Source organism: Chiroxiphia lanceolata, chromosome 3 (genome assembly GCF_009829145.1).
Source record: "Chiroxiphia lanceolata isolate bChiLan1 chromosome 3, bChiLan1.pri, whole genome shotgun sequence".
NCBI lineage: Eukaryota > Metazoa > Chordata > Aves > Passeriformes > Pipridae > Chiroxiphia > Chiroxiphia lanceolata.
The window spans coordinates 32,722,477-32,748,507 of record NC_045639.1 but is presented as its reverse complement, the minus strand read 5'-3'; the positions used below and the strand labels follow the sequence as shown (position 1 = coordinate 32,748,507).

Here is a 26,031-nt window from a genome sequence, read left to right as displayed (position 1 = left end):
AACTTGAATGTGGTTCAGTCTCTTGCTCAAGAATTCATTATTGAGTTCATCCTTGATGTTTGCTTATGTCTTTAATGTTAACACTCTTGAAATGTCATGTGCACTCAATTGCAAACCAGCAAAATGACTCCTGAAATGCAGCTTAGCATTAATACTGTTTTGTGTGAGTGTAAGATGTTAATAATAAGTGGTTATATGTATTCCTGAGAAATGTCATTGTTCTGCATTTTTACCCCTGGTGTTGTTGTTTTTTAAAAAAATAATGCTGACAGTGCAAATGTAAGAAAATAATTTTGCATACAGAAAACAATATTTATATGCAGAAAAACTTGATAGTATTTTAGAAATGTTGAACTTCTTTCAGGACTGTTCTTTGTGACTAACTCTCTTGATTTTCTCTGAGCCTTCTGCCGTAGCCCTTGCCATCAGATTTATTTTTTAAAATTGTGTTTTGTTATTGCAATAGAATGTTTATGTTAAAAGTTGTCAAAATACAAACATTAGGATGAATTCAGAGATGAATATAGAGATATAATACTACTAAGGCCACTTAAAGATTTCTTTTTCTCTTTACTTCCCTAAGCACAAGTTTGTAATATCAAGGTTGTCTTAATGTTACTAAAATAACCAAATAATGAATTTTTTAATTTGCGACATCTTTACCTTACACTTCTGAATTACAACCACGAATCTGAAGAGAAAATAATTTAGGATGAATCGATTAGAAAGTTAAGGGGCAACAGGTAAGATGTAGGGAAGAATCTAAATGGGATGATAGCATCGTTAGTGTAGTTCATGCCTCTGTGCCTTTTGTGAGTTATTGTTAGAGTTTCTGCAATTAGAAAGAACTAGGTTTAGAGCAATTGCACAGACCTATATGTGGCACCTCTGATTTTCAACTTTTACCTAAAATCTGTGGTGTTTAGAAGCACTGTATTTACAAGAGTGTTGCTTCCCCTCAGTGAATGCCATCCTCACTTTCCTGTGAAAATTTATGTTGGGTAGAATTATGTACTAGTCCCTGCACTTTTGGTGTACTTAGTAACAGGATGGATGAAAGATGCCCTAGCAGCTGTGGGGCATGTAGTAATGCTGGATAACTGTAGCACTCATAGACAAAATTAATCTGCTCTTTGTGATGCATCCAATGGAAAGACTGTAATATAAATGAGCAGTTCAGGGTTTTCCTTGGAGAGCCTGTTGACGTAATTGTGAATAGTGTTACACTTGAGTAGCTGATAGCATGTAAGTAGAAAAGGCAAAGAGTGGTGAGGGAAAGTGGGACAGAAACTCATGTGTTCCCTGAGGTGTAAAAGAAAAGGAATTTGGAGAGTCAGATGAGGAACATTTCAAAACACTTTCTTAACTTTCTCAAACACTGTTACAGGAAGGGAGTTTCCATCCATCCTAAGGGCTTGTTTGGGTAAGCATGGGCTATTTATTAGGAATTAGGAAGATTTAGGTGCTTGGAATTTGTTTTGTTACACATTGTTTTCATTATATGAAACCATTTGGACTTGATTAAATTAATTTATCTGGAGCTGTTCCAGGTTGTTTGAGTATCGAAAACAAATTAGATTATGTAATTACATGGACAAAGTGTGTATCAGTGGTTTCTTAGCTGTTTTGCTGACGATTTCATGCCCTGTTCTTGTGTTTCCAACCTGTAGCTGTGGCAGCTTTATTGGGATTCATCTTGCAAATGTTCTTTTTCTGTGCCTTGAGCCTCTCAGAGACTCCCTGTGGGGGCTTCTTGATGCGCCTTCTCTGCTTGGCTCATTTCAAACAGCGATACCCACCAAACTGTGCCAGACTGAAAAGAGCTAAGGCTTTTGGGTGCCAGAGAAATCAAAGCTTGCCAGTTAAACTCCCAATAATGGAAAGAATACTTAAAATGTTTGTATTTTTTTAAAGCTGTCTCCACATTTCTAAGGGATGTATGTTCATTTATGGTAAAAAATAATTAAGTTTGTTCAGTCATATGTTGGCTGTTCCTTAAGAGACCACTGAGAGACTTAGCTTACGTCAGACCCAAATGAGGAATTTGTTGACTTTCTTAGGTCCATTAATGCTTTCTTTGCTTTATCTGTAAGATACCCACACAGGAACTGAAATTTCTTCTCATCTTACGTGACCTATCTTCACGTTTTTGTCAGGCTCTAAGAAGCTAGAGGGTTTTACACCATAATGGGTATTTTTATTTCCTTTTTTTTCCTTTTCAGAGGAAATGGCAACAGCCAAGTGAGAACCAGTGCACTTTGTCTGAATGCTGGTTGTGAACATATGAGTAAACCCAGCATCTTCTAATGATCTCTCTCAGCACATGGGTCTGTTTTTTGTCGGGAATGTCCCCTATGCCTCTGGCAGTATTCTACTGTTCTGTTTAAGTCCTTTAACCTCAATGACAAGACAAAACAAAGCAAAATCTCACGTCAGAGGTTGAGCTGTTCAAACATACCCTGGCTTTGTATTCTGTTCCTATCTTAAATGGTCCTTTCCCCAGGGCTCCTTGGTCTTTACTAAACTGAGGTTCCCAGACGCTTGTCAAGGAAAAGTAGAGTTTCCTTCCTTTGCTTTTTTGGAGGCTTACCCTCCTCCAGCTCACTTTTCTCAAATGGTCTGTGTGTAATTCCAGCTCTAGTGAAGTTGTGTGCCTGTGATTTCCAGCACCAGTTATGTAGCCCCTTCTCCTGGCCATAAACTACCTGAGGAAATAACACAAGAAGTGAGTGTACTGCTTACATCTATTTAAAATTAGCAGAAATTTTATTTCAGTGTGGGTGGTGTTTGTTTGTTTGGGGAGGGTTGTATTTTGGTTAGCTTTTTGGTTTTTTTTTTTAAGTTCTTGTGATATTTGCCATTTGAAATTGTCCAGTTTAGCCTGGAGGTTACATCCTATTTGTTTTTACATGGCTGAATTTAACTTACAGTTGTATATTTCAGAATTTAAAATTTTTTTACAGAATTTTATATTCTCAGAATAGATTTCATGTATTCTCATTGAAAGTTCATTCCTCATACAGGCCAGACCTTCAAGAGATGTAAATCAGTATCAGTTGACTGAGTGATTTGTACCACATGTTAATGTGGGCAGCTTGGAATTTTTATTTCCTGTTATGTGTAAATATTGAGGCATTAAAAATTCTTTAATATTTACCTCATACTAGACCTTTTAGAGTTATTTGTTTCCACTTATTTGCACAAGTTATTTGTGTGAATATCCACACAACTGTTTACCAGTTGTGAAAAGGGAATGAACACACTCTTTTCTATTGGCATCTTCCTTCTCAGTAATTTTAGCACAAACTTTTGGCTTTAAGCAAAGCTTTTCACATGTCCATTGATTCAATACCCAGTGGACTACTGCAGGAGAGGAGTGCCTGAAGAGTCCTGTAATGCAGAGGCCTTCTAGATACCACCTGCTATATAGGAACAGGAGGTCAGAAGAAACTAATTTATTTTTGGTGGAAATACTGGGTATATTTATGTTGTTTAAAATATATATTTTGCATGTTACCTTGTTGCCTTGAGGCTGGAGAGGGCGAGTAGAAAATCTATGGGTTAGACTTCTTGTACTCAATGAATTCCGCAGGGAGACTATTTCTGTTTGCCTCTGTTTCAATGCACTTCATTCAAACACCAAACTGCTCCCCCCTTAATGCTATTTTGCACTGTTTCATTATGTGATGTTACTTTTGCAGAAAAAACACCTTAGTGTTCAACCTCGCTCAGGCACATCTTTAAAAGTACTGAAATTCTTTTTATGTTATCTCCACTACAGCACATCCGCTTGTTTGTGGCTGCTTAGGAAGAAATGGTACCAGAGAGAGAACGAGAGAGAGAGAGCTGTCATGCTTTAGTTACTTCGGGGGTTGATCCCCCTTCATTTTACCCTGAAGAACAGCAGTTCTGTAAGGACATCTTTTATACACTTAGATAAAGTCCCAACATGGATTGGGACCCAAAAAAGTGAGGCTTGCGCTGGCGTGGACAGTCTTCCAGCATCAACAAGGCCTGCTAGCACAGTCCTACAGCTTGAAGTACTTTCAGTCAGTTTATATGAATTTAAAATACGAGATAAGAGAAGAAAAATATTAAATATACATTTGCAGAGCACACTGGAAAAACAGTTCTGACTGTTTACATTTGTTCGTGGCCTTATCTGGCAATCAGGCACCATCTGTGACGGGCCAGGTTGATTGTGCTGTTTCTTGAGCACACTTCCTGGGCCAAGGGAATTACGCAGCTAGGTTGGAACTCCTTGGGCTGCTGAGCGTCTTACTTTGTCTTCTTGTGACACACAACACACAGGTTCCTTTTCCAATACTGACCTTCTATGGTATTCACACTAGTAATAGTCTGTGGTTGTCCAGAGGTAACAGCACTTGGCATAATGAGCACTAGGTTCTTAATTACCTTGCATTATCTACAGTTTCTCATTTTTGTGATAATTCACTATAGACCGAGCAATACCAATCCAGCAAAATGCCATGATTACTGTAAATATTTTAATTAATTTATTCTCAAAAGTCAGACTTTATCTTAAATCTGACGAATGGATACTCTATATTATTTCTCAAGTAATATTTGATTTCTGAAAAAATGACCTTACTTCGTCTTGAACAAAAAACTTATGGTATTTTTCCTGTTGTTTTCACATCATTTAGTTTTTGAAAATGCTGACAACTCAGCTAGATTGTGATTAATTATAAAGTCCTACATCATATTTTTAGAAAGTACTGAACCATGCCTATTACTGTTTGTATCTCTGAGTTAAGAAATAGTTTTCATTTGATGTTGACATTTTTTATGTTTCATCTCATAATTTTTATTGGTGTAGATGTGCAAGTGCTAGCTGGCACAGAAGTAATTATCCTTGTCTTTATATTGGAGTCTTTATATTTTAGTGCTTTGGAATTTTTTTCTGAAATCATTTGAGTAGAATCTCTTGATATTTTTATGATCTTCATGGGTGGTTGCAAATTAGCTTCTTTTATCTGAGAGAGAAATGTTAAACAAAAATTCAGATACTCAGTGAGAAATAGTTTTCTGGAGAACAACCAAGGCTTAAAGTGAAAGTGGAAAATTTGTCCCCAGTACTGTCTATGCTCTGATGAGTTTTTTTCCCAGCCTTCCAGGGAAACGTAAGTGGTTCAGGATTTTCAGAAATGGGAGGCTGACAAAGTAAGAGTACCTGTACTGAAGCGTGAATAAGAGGTGTAACCAGGCACCATATTAATTTAGTGTCTTGCTTAATAGCATAGTGAAGTAAAATAGCTGGGATAGCTAACGGAAGAATGTACTTTGACATGCAAAGAAGATGAGAACAAGGCAGAGTTCAAAAGGAGGGTTTGTGATGGAAGGAAGGTGAAAACCAGATAGAAGTCTCAAGGAGGGGAAGGGAAATGTTTCTACCACAAGGCAACTAAAAGATGGATAGTCATTCCTCAGATGTCAGAAGAACGAAGGCCTCCAGCCCTATTCCTTTCCTCCTCAACTTTTCTGTGGTATGTGGTCAGATAATACTAAAGTTAAACTCATTAACAAAATTTTTCTTTCTGTGTTTGTTTCAGTGATTTGCCATCTTCCGTGCATGAATGGAGGCCAGTGTAGTTCTAGAGATAAATGCCAGTGCCCTCCTAATTACACTGGTAAACTTTGTCAGATCCCTGTGCAGACTGCCAGTTCTCCAAAACACTACCATCACCCGCAACAGGTGAACAAGGCTGTAGGATCACAAGTTATCCATTCTACTCATACGTTACCACTGACGATGTCTGGACAACAAGGTGTAAAAGGTAACTTCTTCCTTGTTAAATATTTTTTCCTTTAACTAACTTTGGGTATTCAGCCAGTAACAATAGTGATATACCTACCTGTACTGGAGGTTGACACCACAACTTAAATCATGAGCTTACCAGAACGGCTGAAACATATTTTGCTTGATGACTGAAGCACTAAGAAATAATAGTGGTATTGAAAAGAGTTTTAAAGTAAATTTACTTTGCCTTACGGTGCAATTTAATACAGATTGCAGAGTCAGGGGGGTTTCTTCCAGAAGTGTAGACCTGTTCAAAAAGATTATGGTTGTGGCTGAGCAGAGTCCATAAATTGCAGTTTACCTAGACAGAGAGTTGCAGGTCATTCCATGGTTACTAATGGAGGGAAGAGACAATGCTTTTCAACATAACAGAAATTTAAATCTAATGTAAAACTAAAAATACAATCCATGTTAATTTTATATAATTTGGCAGAGTCCTATAAGTTAATTTTGTGGTGAACTTTTTAGTGTAGGTGGGCCGTGATATGATTCAGTTAAATAGAACATTCTTTCCAGGTCAAAGAAAAATATAATTTAAGAAAGGGTAAGGTTTTCATACTGCTAATGCTGTGAAGAAGGCAGAAGATAAGAAACAAGGAAATCAATCGTGTTAATCAAATATTGCCCAAAGAAAGTTCATTCAGCTTCAGATTCTGTTTTCCTTAGTACTTTTTTGGTGAGGTGACACGTTCTGATGACCTTGAAGAGAAGTGTTGAATTTGTCTCTTGTATGTCCTATGACAGTAGATAGCATTTTATCTGGGTGGGATCCTGTCTATCTGGAGTGACCCTTGCAACTCAGATTCACAACATATGAAATAATGTGACGTTTGTTTGTTTGAATAGTCAGCTTGATTTTTTTCTGTTTGCTTTTTTTTTTTGTCAAGGGTAATTTTACAATTAGCTCTCCAGCACCTCTGAATAAAAGCAAAATAAATAGGTAAAGATGTGAGGAAGCTCAGTTGCTGGCAACTAGTTCCTGAATAACTTTGCTAAAACAAGCCGAACTATTTATATGTTTGTGATAAATATAATCTAATGTAGTAATTCTGTTTTCAGAAAGTGACATAGCTGTGAAGGAAGTGTTGACAGTATCCTGGAAACGCAATATTTTACAAGTACTTTTGAGTATCTGCTCGGTCAGAAGAAGAGACTATAATTACCAAAACATTTAGCAGAGCAGCAATATATTTCTGTGCCTATGTAATTACAGATGAAATAATTTTAGACAATTTTATGGTGGACCATAAAAACCAAATTTTTAAGATGCAGTTGTTTTTCAGATCTAGAGTTCCTCTCTTAAAATGCACAATAGGTTTCTCATTGCTAAAGAGTCTGATCTCTTGAATCAGACCTTCAAGTCCTCAAAGGAACCATTAGCAGTCACAATGCCTTTTCTTCTCTTTCTATGCACAAATGAGAATGTTGGATTGTTGAGAGAGGAATATTTCATTTCTTTAAAGGAAATAATAAAACAATTAATCCTGAAATGGCTGGCAGAAATAAAAATCAACGCATCTAGGCAGTGATCCAAGACCTGGAGAGGATTGTGATAGTAATATTGCACGGGAGGACCCAGCCTAAATTTGATGTTTTCAGCATCTGGACATCTCTGATTGGATTGTTAGATTAAAGTAGAGCAATTAGTGATTTCTTTTGAGGACTAAAATATTTTTTAGATTTAGCAGCTAGAGAAACTAGTTGAAGGGATTCCTCTTCATACATAAAAATGTATGACGTGGGAGATTGACCCAGACACAGGAAATGCTAACTTTGTTATGCAGCTTACAAACTATAAAACGTTTTACACACCTCTTCTCCTTACCCACTCCAGTAATAATTTGAATTGCATCTTTAAAGGACATTTTGTGCTCCAGTGAAAAGAGGCCTGAGGGTCATAAGCACTTCTGTGCAGATTACATTGACTGGAGGGTCTCAGTCTACATACCCAAACTTAAAACTACAACCGTATTTAAAAATGGAAGTATCTGAAAATAATTTCCTCCGTCTTTATCTGCCAAACCCTGAATTCAAAGTTCAACAAAGGGAGTGGTGATTTTAGATGGTTCAGATGCTGGCAACTCTTGCAGGGGCAGTCTCAGGACTTGGCAGGTACATAAAGGTGAAGGGTTGAAATCTGAAACTTTTTCTGTGTTCCAGAGACAGATGATGGATCTGAAAAAGAAAATAAAACTTACTATATATCCAGAAATAACCCAGTAGAGTTTGAATTCTGGAACTTTGAATGGGATTCTTATTACACAGTATGACCACAAATATTAATGTCAGACCAGCCAATTTGGACATCCATGTTTATGTAGCAGTCTTTACAATCTTATAATGTTGTTCTTTCCTGTGTGAAGAGTTTTCATTTTCTTGCTTTGTTAGTGAGGCTCTATGCATTCTTTCAGTCTTCCCTCTAACCCCCAAATTTGGGCTTCATTTATATTTCAGTTGCTTTAAGGCACTCTGTAAAAATTCTGATGTACAAAAAAGAAATGTCTTAGAGGTGCCTAAGATATATTTTTCACATATTTTATTACCAATTTTTTTATATGTTTTTCCTTCAATTATTTTAGTGAAGTTCCCTCCTAACATAGTGAATATCCATGTGAAACATCCCCCAGAAGCCTCAGTTCAGATCCATCAAGTTTCAAGAATTGACAGCACATCAACAGGACAAAAAGCGAAAGTACCTCAGCCAGTACATCCACAGGTCTCTTACCAAGGTCTTCCATATCAGAAGACCCAGAAAGGACATACAACTTACACAAATCAACAACCCATTCCTCATATGTTTCCTGTTTCAGTTAAAACTCAGCTTGGGCGCTGCTTTCAGGAGACTGTTGGGACGCAGGTAAGAAATGTTTGCTAAGGCTTTTAAGACAGGTAGCTTTAAAACAGTATTATAAAAGAATGAAAAAAAAATTCACAATTGCTGGGAAAGGACACATTTGACATTGTTTTCTGAAAGAAAATTATTTCGAGAATGTAAAATTCTTACAAAATTTTTCTGAACCTCTTTCTCCTTCAAACTACTGACTTTATTTTCAAGTCTTGGATTCCTGACATTTTGATTTCAGTTATTCTAGCCACAACTTCTCCATTTATAAGCTATTTCTCCAAATTAAAAAAAAAACATGACTTAAATCCAATCTCTAACTTCCCTGACTGAACAACCAAGGTTACACCATTTTCCACAGTTTTTCCTGTCCTTTGGTTTAATGAGTCTTTTTGCATATATATCTCAACAGCCAGTATTTTTTAAGCAGTTGCCATTTTTATGGAAATTCCTATTCAGCATCTCTATGTGTTTTACGGTATTGTAGGGTAATGTTTTGAATCTGTTGAAATATGACCACTGAATGGGGTAGAAAAACCTTAGTTCAGTTAGAAATAATTTTTTACATCAGGTTTTGCATATGACTATCCAAAATTGTGTATCTTCTTTCAGCTCCTGAAAGCATTTTCATAAGATACACAGTTTTTTATTTTTGCATATATATTTAAATATACACTGAGATGATAAGGATATGTGAAGAGACTGTTAAAAAGTTAGTAAAATCCTCTTATTTATTGCTTATCACCATGCTGAAATATAACTTTTCAGATCCAGTGTTTTTAAGCTGAATGTGTACCTCAGACTGATATTTTGTGAGAGGTTTCAGAAAAATCACTTGTTTTGGGAGGCAATGTTAGAGAATGAATATGTTGTTTTTCTCAGGCTAAAAAATTACTTTACGACTTTATAATTGGAGATTTGAATTTTAAATTTATCACAAATGCCACTCTGCTTTCGGTCCTTTCAGTAATATGTACCCAAAGTTAGCCAATTTTCAAACATCTGAAATTATATCTATTTTCAGTATATTCCACAAACATTTGTAAGATGTTGGCAACAAAATTATCCAAAGATTTCATCTTCCCTGAAACACTGGACTAGAGCAAAGTGCCCTTTACAAGTGTATCTTCTAGCTGTGTCTTTGAGCTGTCACTGAAATTTTTTAAAGGCTCTTAAGCAGCGTGCAACACCCTGGCCCCCAATTTAAAAAAAAAAAAAAAAAAAGAAAAAAGAGAAGAGACCTCACTCCCTGACTCACAAATGGGCAAGGAAGAAACTTTGGAAAGGAGCGGTAATGGGGAACAGGCAGGAGTAGAAGCAGGATGCTGTCAGACCTGGGTGATGGCAATGTAGTGTAGTTGTCAGATGGTAAGTTGTGATAGCAGTTACCTTCTGGAATCATAGAATGTTAAGGGGTTGGAAGGGACCTTAAAGATCATCTAGTCCCAATGCCCCCCACTAGACCATGCTAGACCATCTCATGAGGGCAATGACAAATAATTCATTCTGAAAAATGCTGTGGAAGAAGCAAATTTAAATGTCATAATGCACCGAAAATGTTTCTAAAACACCAGTTAAGTCTGAGTATGGAATGTTTTAGGCTAGTATTCACTAATTCTTGAACGCTTGATTTGGGATCTACAATTAAGAGCTCTTTATGCTTGTCTGTTTAAGAAATAGTAAAACCTTCAATTTTTTCTTTGACAACTGTTGAAGCACATGTTCAAAAGAAAGTTCATGGATTTCACATGACAAAATGAAGCAGGGCCTGTGTCAAACAACCATTTCTCTCTGTTTCCTAAGAATGAGCAATCTAACAAACATGGCATTATGATGCATAATCATAAAAATCTGGAAATAATTATGATAATTAATAGCTGTTTAGTATCTATTTGTAGTTCTATTTGTACTCATATATAGAGGAATCCAAAATTCCTTCCTTGGTCTTACACTTGGCAATAGATGCTCTGTCTTTTATCTCCTACCTCTCATGCTTGATCATTTCCTGTGTGTTGTTTCTGAGGCATGCATAAGCAAGGCATTTTGGAATGACATACCAAAATTTTCTGTCCTATGCCTGCCCCTCACATTACAATGGTTTTGAAACTAAAGTTTACTCATCACTCTCTGGAAGACAGTAGCGTGCTCCTTTTAAAGGAGGAGAAAAGGGAAAATATGCTTCCATTGCCCTCATGTCTGACTTGGAATCCTACTAAATGCTTAGTCACCAATTTTGATAATTTTTTTTTCAGTATTCCCCTGGAACAATATGTCTTTGCAGTTCTCTCAAGAAAGGGTAGTGCCTCCTACTTTAGAATCGTGCATGTTCTCATTTTTTACAGATTTTGTCGATCCTTTCCATGTCAGTCTTGAAGAAGAGCATAGTAAGGATTTCAGATATGCCTTTTGTTATGTAATTTAATGGATAAATTTAGAATTGGAGTTCTAGGATGGCATTTTGTAGAGCATTCATTTAAGACCTTGCCAAACATATAGATCTAAGTGACTGGTTGACTGTTCAAATTTGAATCTGAAATGTTGTTTTTCCTGCACTCAAGCAGTGCATATTATTTATTTGTATGTTAAATATGCCTTGAACTGGGAAAAACACCTAATTTTTTTTACTTTTAAATAGATCTATTCTAAAAGAATTAGGTTTTTTGTTTCCTTCATATTTGCTTTGCTATATTTGAGGGTTCTCTTTAACTGTTCAGATGAGATACTAAATTGAGATTGTTCGGAACAATGTGTTGCAAGTCCTTTCTGGAGTTGATGCTGGATAATTTTGATATCCATACTTTGTTCAACAATCATCAGTTTTTATACATTTTTTTGCAGGGTGGATTGTGTACTTGGCTTCAGAAATGTTTTATTAAATATCCTGGGATCAGAGATGAATTTACTGTGTATAGAGCAGATTGATGGAAGGATATGTGTGTGGCCTCTTGTAAGCAAATCAGCCAAGTTAGTAAGGACTCTGGTCCGGGCTAAAAGCACAAGATTAAAAAAGTATCAGAATCTCTTTTGTGGTTTTGTGTGAATGTGTAACTTCTACCATTCTATGTTTCTCTCCATCTCTTGTTCTCTCCTTCTTCCTCAAATTTCAGTTGCTCTTCAATTACAGGTCCTTTGATTATAGCGCTCTGAGGTTTTTCTCACAACCTTCCATGGAATATTTTTCATCTCCCAGCACATTCTTTCTCACCCCACCTTAGTTAAATTCCCTTAATGCATCTCATTCAAAAACAGTAGGATAGTCACTATACTCAAATTCCAAGACAGTGTGTTTTCTGCAGTGAATTTCCAACTGAATGCATACTGTTAAAGTGAGCAACTGGAGCCACTTTGAACTGAAGCTCAGAGGACTTTATGGTACAGATAGTTAAAGAATCTGGTCATGTTATCAGGCCTCCAATGACTTTTAATTACTGACATAGGAATTCTTCTAGACCTTCTATTCGCTTAGCTGTCTGCAGTATCATAAGTGACTGTAACCAAAGGCAGCAATGGAGAGAAGAGGCTAGTAAAAGATGTGTGAAAAGATGTCAGTCTACAAGCTTAGAGGACAGAGAGGGGCTAGAGGAATGAAATTTCCTGGTTTGATTAGAATAAATAAAGACACATGTTTTCATAAATACATATACACGTGTATGTATGTGTTGCTTAATTGTGACTGTTTTCTGAAGTGTTCTCAGCACTGGTAAATAAAGTGGAAAGATAACTATAAAAGTAGTATTAATATTTGAATTTTTAAAAAAAAATATAAGAAAAAATAGTGTTTTGGATGGTTCTCTTTTGTACCTAAGTCAGTTCACTTTTCCTGGCTGCTTCTCTTTTCTCTAAGTGAAATGCTTAGCAATTATTTCTCCTCTAGAATATGTTAGTGGTGATTGCTCCAGAGTAGCTTACCATGTCACATGATAGCTTACTATGATATCTCGCATACAAAAGTATGGCTTTCCTAGTACCAGAAATATTTTTGCAAGGTATATCATGAACTAACAGTTAAGCTGCAGGGCAGAAACTTTCTGTTGTCATAAAGATATAGGAAACAAACCTTTACCTGAACTTGCACCTTGTTATATAGAAAATAATGCAGAGAACATAGAGACTTGAAGTTGGGAAATGAACACAGTGGAAGCAGTAGGACTGAAATCGCACTTAAGATGGAAAACAATAAATTTCTGGAGAGCGCTATATGTTATGGTGGCTTCAAAGGCTAGAGACTGGACGTGGAGACTTGTCCTGAAAGATGTTTTACAGCCATGTAGTCCTTTATTTCTGAAATCCAAGGCATTGGTCATCTTAGACCACTGATTCTCTAGGTCATATTTAAAAAGCAAGTAAATAAGGGAGATTATGTTTTTCTTCTTTTTTTCTGCAGATTTTTATTTTAATTCTAACAAAAATGCCTTACGGCACAGAATATCTTATTTCCTAAAAACTTATACAGTGTCAGTGGTGCATCTAGTAAAGATTGTATTGGTATTCTTGAGTCCTGTTGATTTTGCATATGGTGACTTTGCATTTAAATCAAGAAAAGAATGCAGATGCCTGCTATCTGTCAAACTTCATATAGAGATGGTTAAGCACTGCTTTTCTCACCCCTTAAGACCACTTTGAAGTGTTAACTAAGTATATTCATGTGTTTTCCTATGGTTAGGAATCAAATTACAATATGACACCTATAGCAGACAATAGAAGCACATCTTGATAGATTAATTGTTTTAATTAAGCTAAATAACATTAATGGTGAACACTAGGAAAGACTACTGAAAATTACAAAGGCTGTCCATTTTTCAGTGCACATATGTGTTCAAATGTGTTTCAAATGCTGCTTAGCATGCCTGATCAACAGATGTTAGTTAATCAGCATCTCAAGTGGGATAAATTTCTATGGAAATGGTTTATTTAATACTGTGTTTCAGTAATGTCTTTTACAGGAAACATTTGGTTTTGTTTGAGCAACACACTTCTGTCTGCTGTCAGACTTGGTAGAATACAAAATAACCCAAGTGACTGGTGGCAGCTGGAAAAGGTCAGAAATTACCAACTTGTATCATGGTAAAGATTCTGACTGCAAATCATTAAGCGTTTACATAACCTTATTCAGCCAAGGGCATATGCTGGTCGGGTACTTAACTTTGAGAATATACATAAAGTGTTTAGGAACTGGACTTAGATAATTGATGAGTTTTTCAAATGGGAAATATTAAACAAAGGCAGCAAAGTTTTTGAGTTAGAAATCAAAAATGTGTTGATAGCTCTTAATGCCTAACCTAACATTGATACTGCTGTATGCAATATGATCATAGTGTATATATACTGCGGAGGTGATTACAGTAGTAATATGCCATTTGAAGTTATTCATTCAACTGTATAAGTATTCCTGTTGAACTTGAGATTTAACAAAACATTTCCTATGGAGGTAAATTTCAGGTATTTTCATTTTGTGACAGCTGTGTGAAATGAACTTCGCTATTTATATTCTTCAGGCAGGAAAAATTGTACAGTCTTGTACTTCATACTGGTACTTGTTCTCTTAGAGCACTTTTAAAACCTTTTTCTTTAGAATAGTCTCAGAAATACCATCTCATAAAATAAAATAACTGTCTGGAATTCCTTGAAGCTCATGGTTTGGCTTCTGAAGTTCTTAAATAAATAGACTGTCAGAAATTGGTGTGGATTCATGTCCAGGATTAATGCTTCATTCGCAATAGTTTCTTTGCAAGATCAATACTCTGAAATATCAGAAGATTAAAGATGTATCAGATACCAAAAACTCCAAACACTGTTTTAATTACTCAAATAGAAGGAAGCTGGATAATTTTTACTTGCCTATGAAGAATGTTCTGTTTAAGCCAAAACAAATTCTTTACCAGTTCTTCTAGAAAGTCTGGAAATATTTAAGTTTCTCTCCTCTGCTTATGAGACAATGCCTGTTAGTGAGCCAGTGGTACATGGGATAATACTCTTCATTTGTAACAACCTGTCATTCAGCTGGTCAGTAAGCTAATTAAGTTTGTTTGTTAATGGTTTCAGTAATGCAGTTTACTAAGTTTGAGGTTTCTTTCTCTGTTTGTCGTGCCTATAGGGAAAAAAAAAAGAAGCAAGAATCCGAGGTCTGTGCCTGTTGAATAGTTTACAGAAAGTTAAACAGTGTATCCATTCACTTCTCCTATTGTGGTATGTGAAATACAGTCTTTTGAGCTGAATCCCGGAGTCATTAGCTATTAACTCAGGCAAAGCACCTATCAATTTCAATCATAGTTAATCATATGACACCCCTTTATTTATGCCTGTATTGTGGTTTTGACTAACAGCTTGTGACAGGGATTTGTGGATGGGTCACGCAGGTGTCTGAGTCCCAGGAAATGTTGTGGTCCCCTGGCCAAAATCCTCTGTGGTTGCCCTGAGACTAATTGCCAGACTGGGCTCCCTACTGCACTTTACAGAATAAATTTCATCTACTGCCTTAGCAGAGGGATTTCAAGGAGGGATATAATCCTTCCTTTTCCCTTCGCACTGGAAAACACATGAAACCCTGGTGGCAGTACACAACTGTTAGCACTCCAGGACTGTGGAGATGGGGCAGAGGCTGTAGTCTGGACAGAGTAATAAAGAGGTGATGTGGCTTGGGGTGGCCTTCGTGCACCAGCATAGGGTCAGCCAGAATTTCAGTCTTCCAGTGGGAATATTCAGTACTTCCTTCAGTTATATAAAATATTGGCATAGAAGCCCAGGCACGCATGGGGAAAAATATGTGGATTCGAAACAATACTTTCAGTGTCTGTGAGCTCTTTACCCAGGAAGAACTTTGTTTTATAGCAGTACCATGTGTGCATCATACTGTTGCTACTGCTGAGCCTCTTTCAGCACAGTTGGACTCTTTTATATGAAACCTTCATGACTTCTTTGCCTTCTGATCGAGTAAGAGTGATTTCCAAATCCCAAGCTTGTGACAGAGATACCATTCATGAAAATCTGTTTTCTTTTCCAGGACCCCTCAGGAATACAGACTAGATTAGTTTAAAATATAGATGATTGACAGAAAAGTGTAAACCTAAGCTTAGGGAATGGCATTATCTTCATGGACAGTCAAGCTGTATGCCTGTTTAGCTTTTCTGCTTATTTTAGGCTTTTGTGTGTGTGTTGGAGTTATGTTGAATGGTCAGATAAACTAAAAAATAGTTGGGAATTCCCCAAAGTGATGTTTCCAGTCACTTGTGACTCAGAGACTGGAAAAGACTGGCTGAAAAACTAATGAGTTCTTCTTGGTAATAGGAAGTGGGTAAGACTTTTTAAGTGGATAGAAATTACCTATAAAAGTTTTTTGAGACCTGTAGAAACAGAGCTTCAGTGCATAGATGCTTAAGGGTTGTGAAAGAGGGGGAGTATCTTAAGAAAATACAGCGGGCTAGGAAACTGTGCAGCGACTTGAGCACTGAGAGTATCTGAAGCACTATTAGATGTATCAGAAAAATCAGGGTTTACTAGGAGTAGAAGAACTCTTTGTTTCTGCTTGGATTAGGACTTTGCAGAGCAGTCATGTTTTCTGATACATAGCTCCAGAATTACACAGATCTTACAGCACTGGGAGTCCCATGTGGCAGTTGCTTTTTCTCACTGGCCAGTTTCTACAATGATCTGGATGTTAACCAAATTATCATTGATTCTTCAAGCTTTAATTCACCATAGAGGCAGTGGGAGCAGCAGCTTTAATCATTGCCAGTTTTTACTGACAGGACTACAAACTACAATTGCCAGATGACTCAGACTTTGGCATCCTTATTTTTGCTCATGGTTTTTATATGGAAATTTGAAAAAGTTATGACCACAGAGATCATGATTTTTGGTAGAGTGCAAATGCTGTAGCACCACACCTAAACTATAAGTAGGCTTTAGTTCATCTTCCTCCTCCTCCCCTACTTTATTTTTCTCCCATCCTTCTTTACTTTTTATGGTTTTAATTTATTACTATTAAATGACACCTTTTCTATTCTGGGGGTGGGGGGTAAAAGGGCCAGTTCATGATGCAATGTTGGCTCTCAGGTTAGTGGAATCTTGCCTTGACACATGTGAACTGCTGGAATGTGTCCTTGAGGCTTTTGACCTTGAAGAGAAACACTGGGTTTTAGGTAATGTGCCTCACTGCCCAAAGGCTCCATTTCTGAGATCCTAAGGGGAGGTGCAGCACCAACCTTGATTCCTTCTACTTTTTTTCAGAAAGAGGAGAGTTGTAAAAGCAATATACACTGGGGGAAGAAGAGTTGAGTGCAACATGCTTTAGCTGGCTCTTGATAACAGCCATAGTGTACGACTTTAATAAGTGGCTTCTTTGTCTTTGAAAAAGCAATCTCAGTTCTAGGAAAAGGGCTGAGCATCTGTAATTATAAAGTAAAACTGAATAGCTGTGGTTATAATGTAAAATGGTCCTTCTTGGAGCATACTCACCTGGGACACAGGTTGAGAAAAACAGCATTGTTTAAGGATGTAATACAAATTCTCTAAGGTTTTAGTGTAGCCACTTGGAGGAAGCATTATGAGTATTCTCCAGCTGAAAGATTTTTAAGCTTCTGGGAACTGCAGCACAATCTGTATATCATCTAGCTAGGGGCACTTGGAAGAGCTAGTTCCAGTTTTCAAAACAGCCGAGCTGCTACAGCAGAGGGAGTTGTGAAGAATTTGTGCATCTTGATGGTCTTTGTGAAGTACCAGGCTGAGAGTTGCTTCTGGAAACAACTCAGCAGACTCTGACTGATCAGGAATGGTCAGTCTAGTGCAAGACAGCTGAAAGATGTGTTCATATAATGTAAGCCTGGGCCAGTATCTTGCTTAGATACTTTGCTGCTTCAACACAGCCAAAAACCATCCAGGCGAGGACTGTTTCTCACCCCCTGCAACATCGGAAAATTTTTCACCAGACCCTCTGCAGACAGCAATTGAAAATAGACTCCTGAAGTTGCACAATAACTGAGCAGTCTTTCTGAATCTTTTTGGCCACTCTTGTTTTTGCTGTTCATGTGTCACCCTAAAACGAGACTCAAAGCACAAGTGGTGGTACCCTGTATATGGATGGTGTACAGAGGCACACCATAACTGTGCTAAGTTGCCATAGTGCCAAAAACTTTGACATGTGTAGCTGTCATTAAGATGGAGGATGCTTCCAGCTTCTTGCACATCCCTTGACAAATGTCTAAGCTTCATGTGCAGTAAGTGCTGAGCTGCTGCAGGCTGCACATTGCAGTTTGATGTTTAAATAGTGTACTGGGGCTGCTTTGTTGCAGAGATATTTCCGGAGGTGCCTGGGGGTGGGTAGTATCTGTGAGAAAGGGATAGAGAAGATGGCTGGGATGATGACTTGTTGGCCCTCCCCATGCAGAGGGAACCCTCTGATGAGTCACAACCCTGGTGTGGGGTAGCTTGCTATCCTGTTACTAGTCACACTATGAGTGTTACAAAGAGTAACTCTGCTTCAGAAACATCATTGGCTCACGTGTGCCCATATGATCAAGAGCACATTGGAAAAATTTTAGAAAAGTTGGAGGAAGCTGTCAGTGCCTGTGCATTCAGCATAATCTGAACTGCAGAGTGACTGGGTTACTAGCTGAAGTGAAATCAACTGCAAGGCCACAGCCTGTGGCATAGGATGAGCCAGCTATCTTGATCTGAAAGCTAAGTGGCAGTGAGCATTTGGGTCAGAGGTTTATATGCTGTCAGAAAGCAGAGTTAGATTAGGGAAAGTCTATTCACTCCGTACTGAGGATTCACACTTTGGCACATTTGAATTGTTTGCTGCAGTGCTTATTTATATCAGCATTTGCTTTGAAAGTACTAAGGGCAACTGTTGTGAACTTCTTCTGTGCATTGTGCATTACATTTTATACTTGATTGGCAAGTTTAGATGTTTTGGGTTTTTTAACATCTGCATCTGAAATACATTTAAGCTTTCTTTACCATGAGAAATGGAAGAAAATTGCAGAAGTCAAGAACATAATTAGTACCTTGTAAGCTTCTGAAAATTAGTATTCTTATTAATAAAAAGCAGAATAAGGAAATGAAATGGGGGAAATGACAATTGACCTCAGAAATTATTGCATGATTAATTTGAATATTTGCATGGGGAGTGAGAGAGTTCTTTGGAGTAACACAGGCATCGCTAATTTCAACTTTAGTCATCTTACATGTGTTATCTTCAGTGTCTGAGCAGCAGAATCTGTCATTAAATTTGGCAGTTTTCAGTAACTGATCATAAACATTAAACATAAGTTGATGGGAAATTGAGGCTATTTAGTAGGAAATAACATAAAAACCATGATCATACTTTTTGTCTTTCTCTAAGAGAGTAATTAGGTGTTTGAGACAATTTATATAACTTCTGAAAAAGTGGACAAGGATGTTTTGATGAGGAAGAAGGTAGGGAATAGGTGCCAGTGGTAAGTTACTACCTTAGAAATGTACTCACTCATACTTGTGGCATATTGTTTCCTTCTGTTTCTTTCTCTTTCTTTTCAAGTTGACACAGGAGAAGATAATAATGTCCTCTAATTGAGTCATGCCTGTGTAGAGAGCCTTTGCAATGCATAGGCACCTTCTAAGCTCAGCTAAGAGCTCCAGTGAATCTTCAGTGTCTCAGCGAGAGGTTGACCCAAGATAACTGAAAAAACATTGTACTAGAAGTGAGCATTTTATAGTATCACTAACCAGAGTATTCTTTACCTGACTATTCCAGTGTGGTAAAGCACTTCCTGGCCTTTCTAAGCAAGAAGACTGCTGTGGAACCGTGGGTACTTCCTGGGGTTTTAACAAATGCCAGAAATGTCCCAAGAAGCCATGTAAGTGCTATTTTGTTGTTATTCTCTGGATCAGCTTATGCCTTTTTTCCCCCTCAAGTAGTATTTTCTTTTTTTTAAGGAAAAAAACAACAAAAGGAACCTAGTAGAAAGAATGTGCTATGATTTGATTAGGAACAGGTTGTAGAAACTGGAATTCCCCTGCATGCCAGCAGGGTTACATTATGCAGGCACTCAGTGCAGCCAGCAGAGTTGACATTGTTGGGTTTTTTCTCCCCTTCTTGCTCCTTTCAGTCAGTGGTGGACTGTTGTGTTTTCTCAGTGCAGGAAGAATAATCACGTTGAATCATCTTGCCTTTTCCAGCTGGACTTTTTTTTTTTTTTTAAGTTTGCACAGAAATTTTAAATTATAGAGGCGCCAGTTACTGCTTGGAGAGAATGCAGTGACGTCTTGGGACTGCAGATGAACTTTCAAGTTTGGAGCCAAGATCTTCCAGGCTCTAAATTGTCAGTTGCTTTTTTTTCTCTGCTTTTGAAATATCTTCACCAACAATTAGACAATGACAAAGACTTCTTTCACCATTTTACTAAGTTTTGACATCATATTATAAGGAAAAAGAAATTTCAAATTTTTTACATGATAGGTGAAGATAGTTTCTTGAACTTTCTGTGAATTATGTTATTGTTGCACAGGAATAACAATACTCCTGTGTCATGTCATATTTTCATCGTTAAATGAAAGATGGGTAAAGGTAATGTAATCTCGGTTTTGCAGATGGAGTGGACCTGCATTTAGTGGGCCAGAAATAGGGCAGGAGATTGCAGTCATTCTTATCTAGGTCATCTAGGACCCTGTTATTTGTACAGATAGCAATGTTGGAAACATGTTCAGTGTTAGATCTTTTTGGAAGCATGTTTTGATTGGCAAGTCTTAATGTAGATATAAATACAATTCCAGCAGAAAACCTACTTTTACTTCTATTTCTCTGACTCCTCCTTCCATAGGAGACTGACATAATTTATGCTGACTCAGTCTGATCTGCTAGTTTATGAAGCATTTAATTTTCATGCATTAGAGTATGTTTATTTTCTGATGTGCTTCAGGGAGAGAACCTCCTTGGGGTCATAGTTAATAAGACTCAGGTACCTGAATTTTTATTCCTGTATTATGTAAATACAGTTTCTAACAGGGCCATGCATGCCAACAGTATGACGTTTAACAAAGAAAAGTGCCAGATTCTGCACCTGGGATGGGACAGCCCTGAATGTACAGATAGACTAGGGAATGAGATGCTGGAAAGCAATGCCATGGAAAGGGACCTGGGGGTCCTGGTTGACGGCACGTTGAATATGAGTCAGCAGTACCTTGGCTGCCAGGAGGGCCAACTGTGTCCGGGGGGGCATCAGGCAAAGCATCACCAGCTGGTCGAGGGAGGGGATTGTCCTGCTCTGCTCTGCACTGGGGCGGCTTCACCTTGAATATTCTGTGCAGTTTTGGGCACCACAATACAAGAAGGATATAAAATATTAGAAAGCATCCAAAGGAGGGCTATGAAGACATTGAAGGGCCTTGAGGGAACACCATAAGAGGAGCAACTGATAGGTCAGTTGGCTCGTTCAGCCTGGAGAAGAGGAGAATGAGCAGAAACCTCATCGCAGTCTACAACTCCTTCACAAGAGGAAATGGAGGGGCAGGCACTGATTTCTCCTCTCTGGTGACCAGTGATAGAACCTGAGGGAATGGCATGAAGTTGTGTGAGGGGAGATTTAGGTTGGATATTAGGAAAAGGTTTTTCAGCCGGAGGGTGGTTGGGCTCTGGAACAGGCTCCTCAGGGAAGCGGTCACGGCATCAAGCCTTCCAGAGTTCAGGAAGCGTTTGGGCAATGTTCTCAGGCACATGGTGTGATTCTTGGGGCTGTCCTGTTCAGGGCTAGGAGCTGGACTTGATGATCCCAGGACTTCCCCCACATGAAACTGTGCTGGCTGTGACCGATGACTGTGTTGTCCTCCGGGTGTTTTTCAGTATTTCCCAGAATAATATTTTTCGTGATTTTACTGGGCACTGAAGTGAGACTGACAGGCCTGTAGTTTCTGGGATGATTCAACCAAAAACTGTTTGGAACTACTAATACAAATTTTTTGGTTTCTGGTTTGAAGTGAAGTCTACTTGTTAGTTCTTCATTGTTCACGTACAACACTGGTTGTCTCAGCCTGGAATCCACAGTCGATGTGTTGGTCAGGCAGATCTTTAATACCAACATGTCTGGCATGGTGTTAAGAGCAAGCAGTGAATGAAACACTGGGGCAAACCAGGTCTGAAATCCTGATCCACAGATGCTTCCTAGATGGGTACAGAAAAGTGCCTGAACTCAACCTAAAAACCTCTCCTGAAAGGAGGTCCAGCACCCTTTTTTCAAAGCACTGAGTAAGAATACTTTTTTTTTTAAATGCTAATGAGATGAGCAATGTCTTTTTGTTATAAAAGCTTAATGGCTAGCACACTTGCTCAAGATGGGACACTTCAGAGTTCCTTTATCTGCCAGAATAATTTCTAATCTACATTTTATACCTATGAGGAGATGCCCTAACCCATAAAATGTAGGAACAATTCTTGGAACAGGACTAGTAACCCAGTCTCTTTCCCAGAGTCCTTAATTACTTACGGTATGAGTCATGCTCACTCCTGCTTTCTGGCTCAATTTGGAATTGTTTTTTTGAATGTAACTGTATGATCTCAAGAGGAGACAGAGAATGTTGTCACTTGGAATAATCCTCTACTTCTGATTAAAGCATTCCTGGAAAGTAAGCGTTTGTTTCTCCTAGACATAATGGGATACATTTCTCATCTTTCTAGGTGGGAGTTCTCACTGTACATTAGTGTTTTAAGAAGGGAGAAGGAGAAGGGTCCACTCTCTGTTTTCCCCAGATTAAAATGCAGTGTCATTATATCACTGCATTATATCAAGAACATAATTTGGTAGGTGTATGCTTCAGGAATATTCATTAAATCTGTCAGGGAGCTTTGGTAGCAGTATAGGTGTTTTTTCTAGGCCAGCTTTGATTTAGGAATGATTCTACGTGTGATGCTATTCAATCATGCCATGTCTTATGGCAAGCCTGCATGGGTGCAAATGGTGAATTTTCATATTTCTAAGAACTTTAGGTGATAAATTTGGAGTTTTGAAGGTGTTTAAGTGATCTTACAGCATTTTAGAATTTTATAGATGATCAGTTTGAACTTAGGCACACAACTTGAACCTCTAAATCTGTTTTGAATCTGGGCCTAAGTGTCCTTAGGGCATAGGTGTCAAACTAAGCCTCATGCCAGTATCAAAGTGTTATGCTTCTGTAGAGTAAACAATTTTCAAAGATAAATGTAACTTTATTATAAGACTTAATGGAAGTATGGAGTGGCTGCTAAAGGATTTATGTTCATCAAGTATTTTTATTTTTACAACAATGAGAATCATTCAGTAGTAGAAAGAGTATGCATATATATTTACATGTATAAATTTATATGTTGTTGGATGGAAAAACTTGGGAGTCAAGTAAATCATTAGTAAGTTGTTAGTTAAGTGATACCTATGGCAGTGTCTCAACAGGCAAAATTAGTCCCACATTAGTCCCATATAATTTTGACCTGTTCTGATACTTCAGTAAATTGGTATCACCCTTTTTATTGTAAATTTTTTGGAAGCAAACAGACTTCCTTTTGCTTTTATGGTTTTAAGCTTCATAAACTTAGTTTAAGGTTGACCTGGTTTTGTAATAATATGTAGTCAGGTTGCGATCTTTTGTGTAACACACTTTAGCAAAATATTTAAGCATATACTTCAGTCTCACTAGCAGGCACTTTTCTTTTCACTTCAGTCAGCTGCTTAAGGACATGCGTGAGCTTATGTGTGTCTTTTTCCCATAGTCCTAAGTAGGGCTCTGTCACTCTGTAGAGATGTACTTGAATATTTTGGGTTACAGCCACTGCTCAGTCAGGGCTTCTGTCCTATTGCAAAATTAAGTGCCTTGGCCTGAGACAGCTCCCATGTCTGTAAGGTTATGGGTTATTCAGTTTTACTGAAAACCAAGAGAAGAAATTTTGGAACAGATCTCCATTTTTGAGGGCTTCTACAGAAGACGTTTAAGATAAAGTGCATTTCTGTGTTACATGGGGAATGTTATGATTGGTCAGGCTTCTTCTTAACAGTTAATAATTACAAACAGGTTGTCTAAGTGTATAAAGGGTAAGTAATGTAGGACTCCATCCAGCTCCCACATGGATCACTAGGCATCACTGAACAAGCTCCTTACTCTACTGTGACCCACTTAACGTTTCTGCTCTTTGTAGAAGGAAGAAAACAGCTGCTAATAAGCTGCCATTTCCTGTTCAGTGTGGGAGTAGGAGGATGAAGAGGGAGAGAGAGGTTAAAAAACTCTGACCTCACTCCACCGCTGCACTTTCTAGAGCAGCTGAGTCATCCTGGAAGGGAAAATGTGTTGCAGCACTGGAAAAGGCCTGGCATACCTTATGGGCTAGTCTCCATCTACAACTGCAAGAGTTCTGCTCTTCCTCTGTTCTTGTTCATCAGGCTGCACTGCAGGGTATCTCACTTGGTTTTAGTGAGAATTGAATCAGGTCTGTAGTGGCAAACACAGATCAGTTAGGATGTAATGAGTGCAATTACGAGTCTGACTCTGCCAACATAACTATTAGGAGTTTCATTGATTTTTGGGGGGGACTAGACCATTGTGCTTTTGTAAATCTCACCTTAAATTTCAACTGGTTTTAATGTTAACATTGTGAAAAGATTGTAGCTGCCACTTTAAAAGAAAAAATTTCCAGATTTTGGGTTAAGTTAAAATGGTTGTAGTCAATGTAAAGATGGAAAATATGTGTTCAAAACTCTAATAATATTGTTACTGTGTTTTAGCCCATAATATTTTTGTGTTTAACCATTTTGTAATTTATGCAATATCTAAGGAGAATCTTAATGTTCTAATTAAGTAATTATTTTAAATGAGTCACAGCAATTTGAAATAAAACTATCTTGCTCCAAAAGCTGCTACTCAAGATCATGACTTAAATTTTTCCAAATAATAGGAAAACCCTTAGAAGTAATGAAAATAATTATTGGGTTTTTTCTTCCTTTTTTTCCCCCTCACTGTTACGGTCAACCAGTTACCAGTTTTAAAATAAACTGCAGGGATAAATGTGCAATTCAGGCATTACGTAGTGTGAAGCCAATCAACAACGTTGTTACTCAGTTGTTCTGTCTTATTTGACAATTTATATACAGTAAAGATGAAAAGTACTGCATCTGGTTTTTTGTTGGGGTTGTTTTTTGTTTGGTTGGTTTGGTTTAAGTTCTTTTTTTTTTTATCTACTGAACATTTAGAACACTTTCAAAGGAAACCGAAAGATGTGACAAAATGTAAGGGATCTCTGTTGTAGCAAATTATGAAAAACTCTCTTGACTCTTAGCAAAGGCACGTATGTTATCATAGTGCCAAAAGCTTAGTCCTGTATGTTTAACAACTTACTGGACTTCGTCAAGAAGTTAGATTTTAGTGCATAATCATATAAGGAAGTTACTGCTCTTATTTATGATGTTTAAGAATCAATACAGTTTTCTGTAGTCTCAAAAGCAACCTTAAGGGAAGAAAAAACCAATAAAGAGAAATAAAAAACTGATTAACTGAACACTTTCTATTTTGGCAAAATTGAATTCAGTCTTTACTTTGCAGTGTTATGTCTGTGACAGTTTGCACTGATCAGCCAGTAAGTGAAGTTCAGTCTTCTAAAATTCAACAGCTTTGTAATCACAGATGTGCCCTTTTCTTCTTTCCCCTCTCCCCTTATTTTAAAAGTTTATTTGTATCTATTTGCTCTGGATTTCAAGTATTTTTTTAATTCAGTATGGCAGGAGAACTGGTACTCAACAATTTTGCTTAACATTTGAAGATGCTTTTGCTTTCTGAAGCTGCTTTCAGTTATAAAACCATCATTGAGTTTCCATGATGGATCTTCAACTTTATCTTTTCCCAGCATGATATTTGTAGCTTGTTTGCAAAACTAGTTATTTAAATATTTTAGGACAAATAGGATGAATGATAATGTTCTGATTTCAAAGGTTTCTGTTTTTGTAAAAAATACAAATTTGACTGTATAACTGAAATCTTAAATGGTAAACATATGGAAAGAGATGGAATTAAGGTTACCTGTACAACCTTTAATTTTAATTTTTTTATCTTTTATGCTTAACCAAGAATCAAAAAAACTTGGAATTTTTTTTATAGTTATATGATAATTTGGCTGTCAGTGTATAAATTAGCATTATTTAACTGATATAATTTTTTTCTTCAGCTTACCATGGATACAGTCCTATGATGGAATGCCCACAAGGCTACAAGAGGATCAATGCTACATTTTGTCAAGGTATGATAGTGTCCACAATTGACTGTGTTTGTGTATTTGTTTTCTGTGACATATTCTTTGATATTTATGACTTACATGAATGAATCCAGTTTACTGATTTGTATTTGAGAAAAAATGTTGAGGCTACTTTTAACTCTTTCCAAA

General features: G+C 37.4%; 1 protein-coding gene across 9 annotated transcripts in view; it reads left to right on the top strand.

Annotated features, from left to right (window-relative positions):
• The window catches only part of LTBP1 (latent transforming growth factor beta binding protein 1), a 198,862-nt gene that overhangs the window by 90,408 nt on the left and 82,423 nt on the right, over window positions 1–26,031 (top strand). For 8 of the 9 annotated variants that reach the window (XM_032683257.1, XM_032683255.1, XM_032683252.1 and 5 more), the window contains 4 exons: window positions 5,574–5,798; window positions 8,401–8,678; window positions 19,396–19,498; window positions 25,816–25,887. In XM_032683257.1, the coding sequence (XP_032539148.1) occupies window positions 5,574–5,798; window positions 8,401–8,678; window positions 19,396–19,498; window positions 25,816–25,887 (678 nt within the window). The remainder of the gene's footprint in view (window positions 1–5,573; window positions 5,799–8,400; window positions 8,679–19,395; window positions 19,499–25,815; window positions 25,888–26,031) is intronic. The other variant, XM_032683256.1, reaches the window with a different exon arrangement.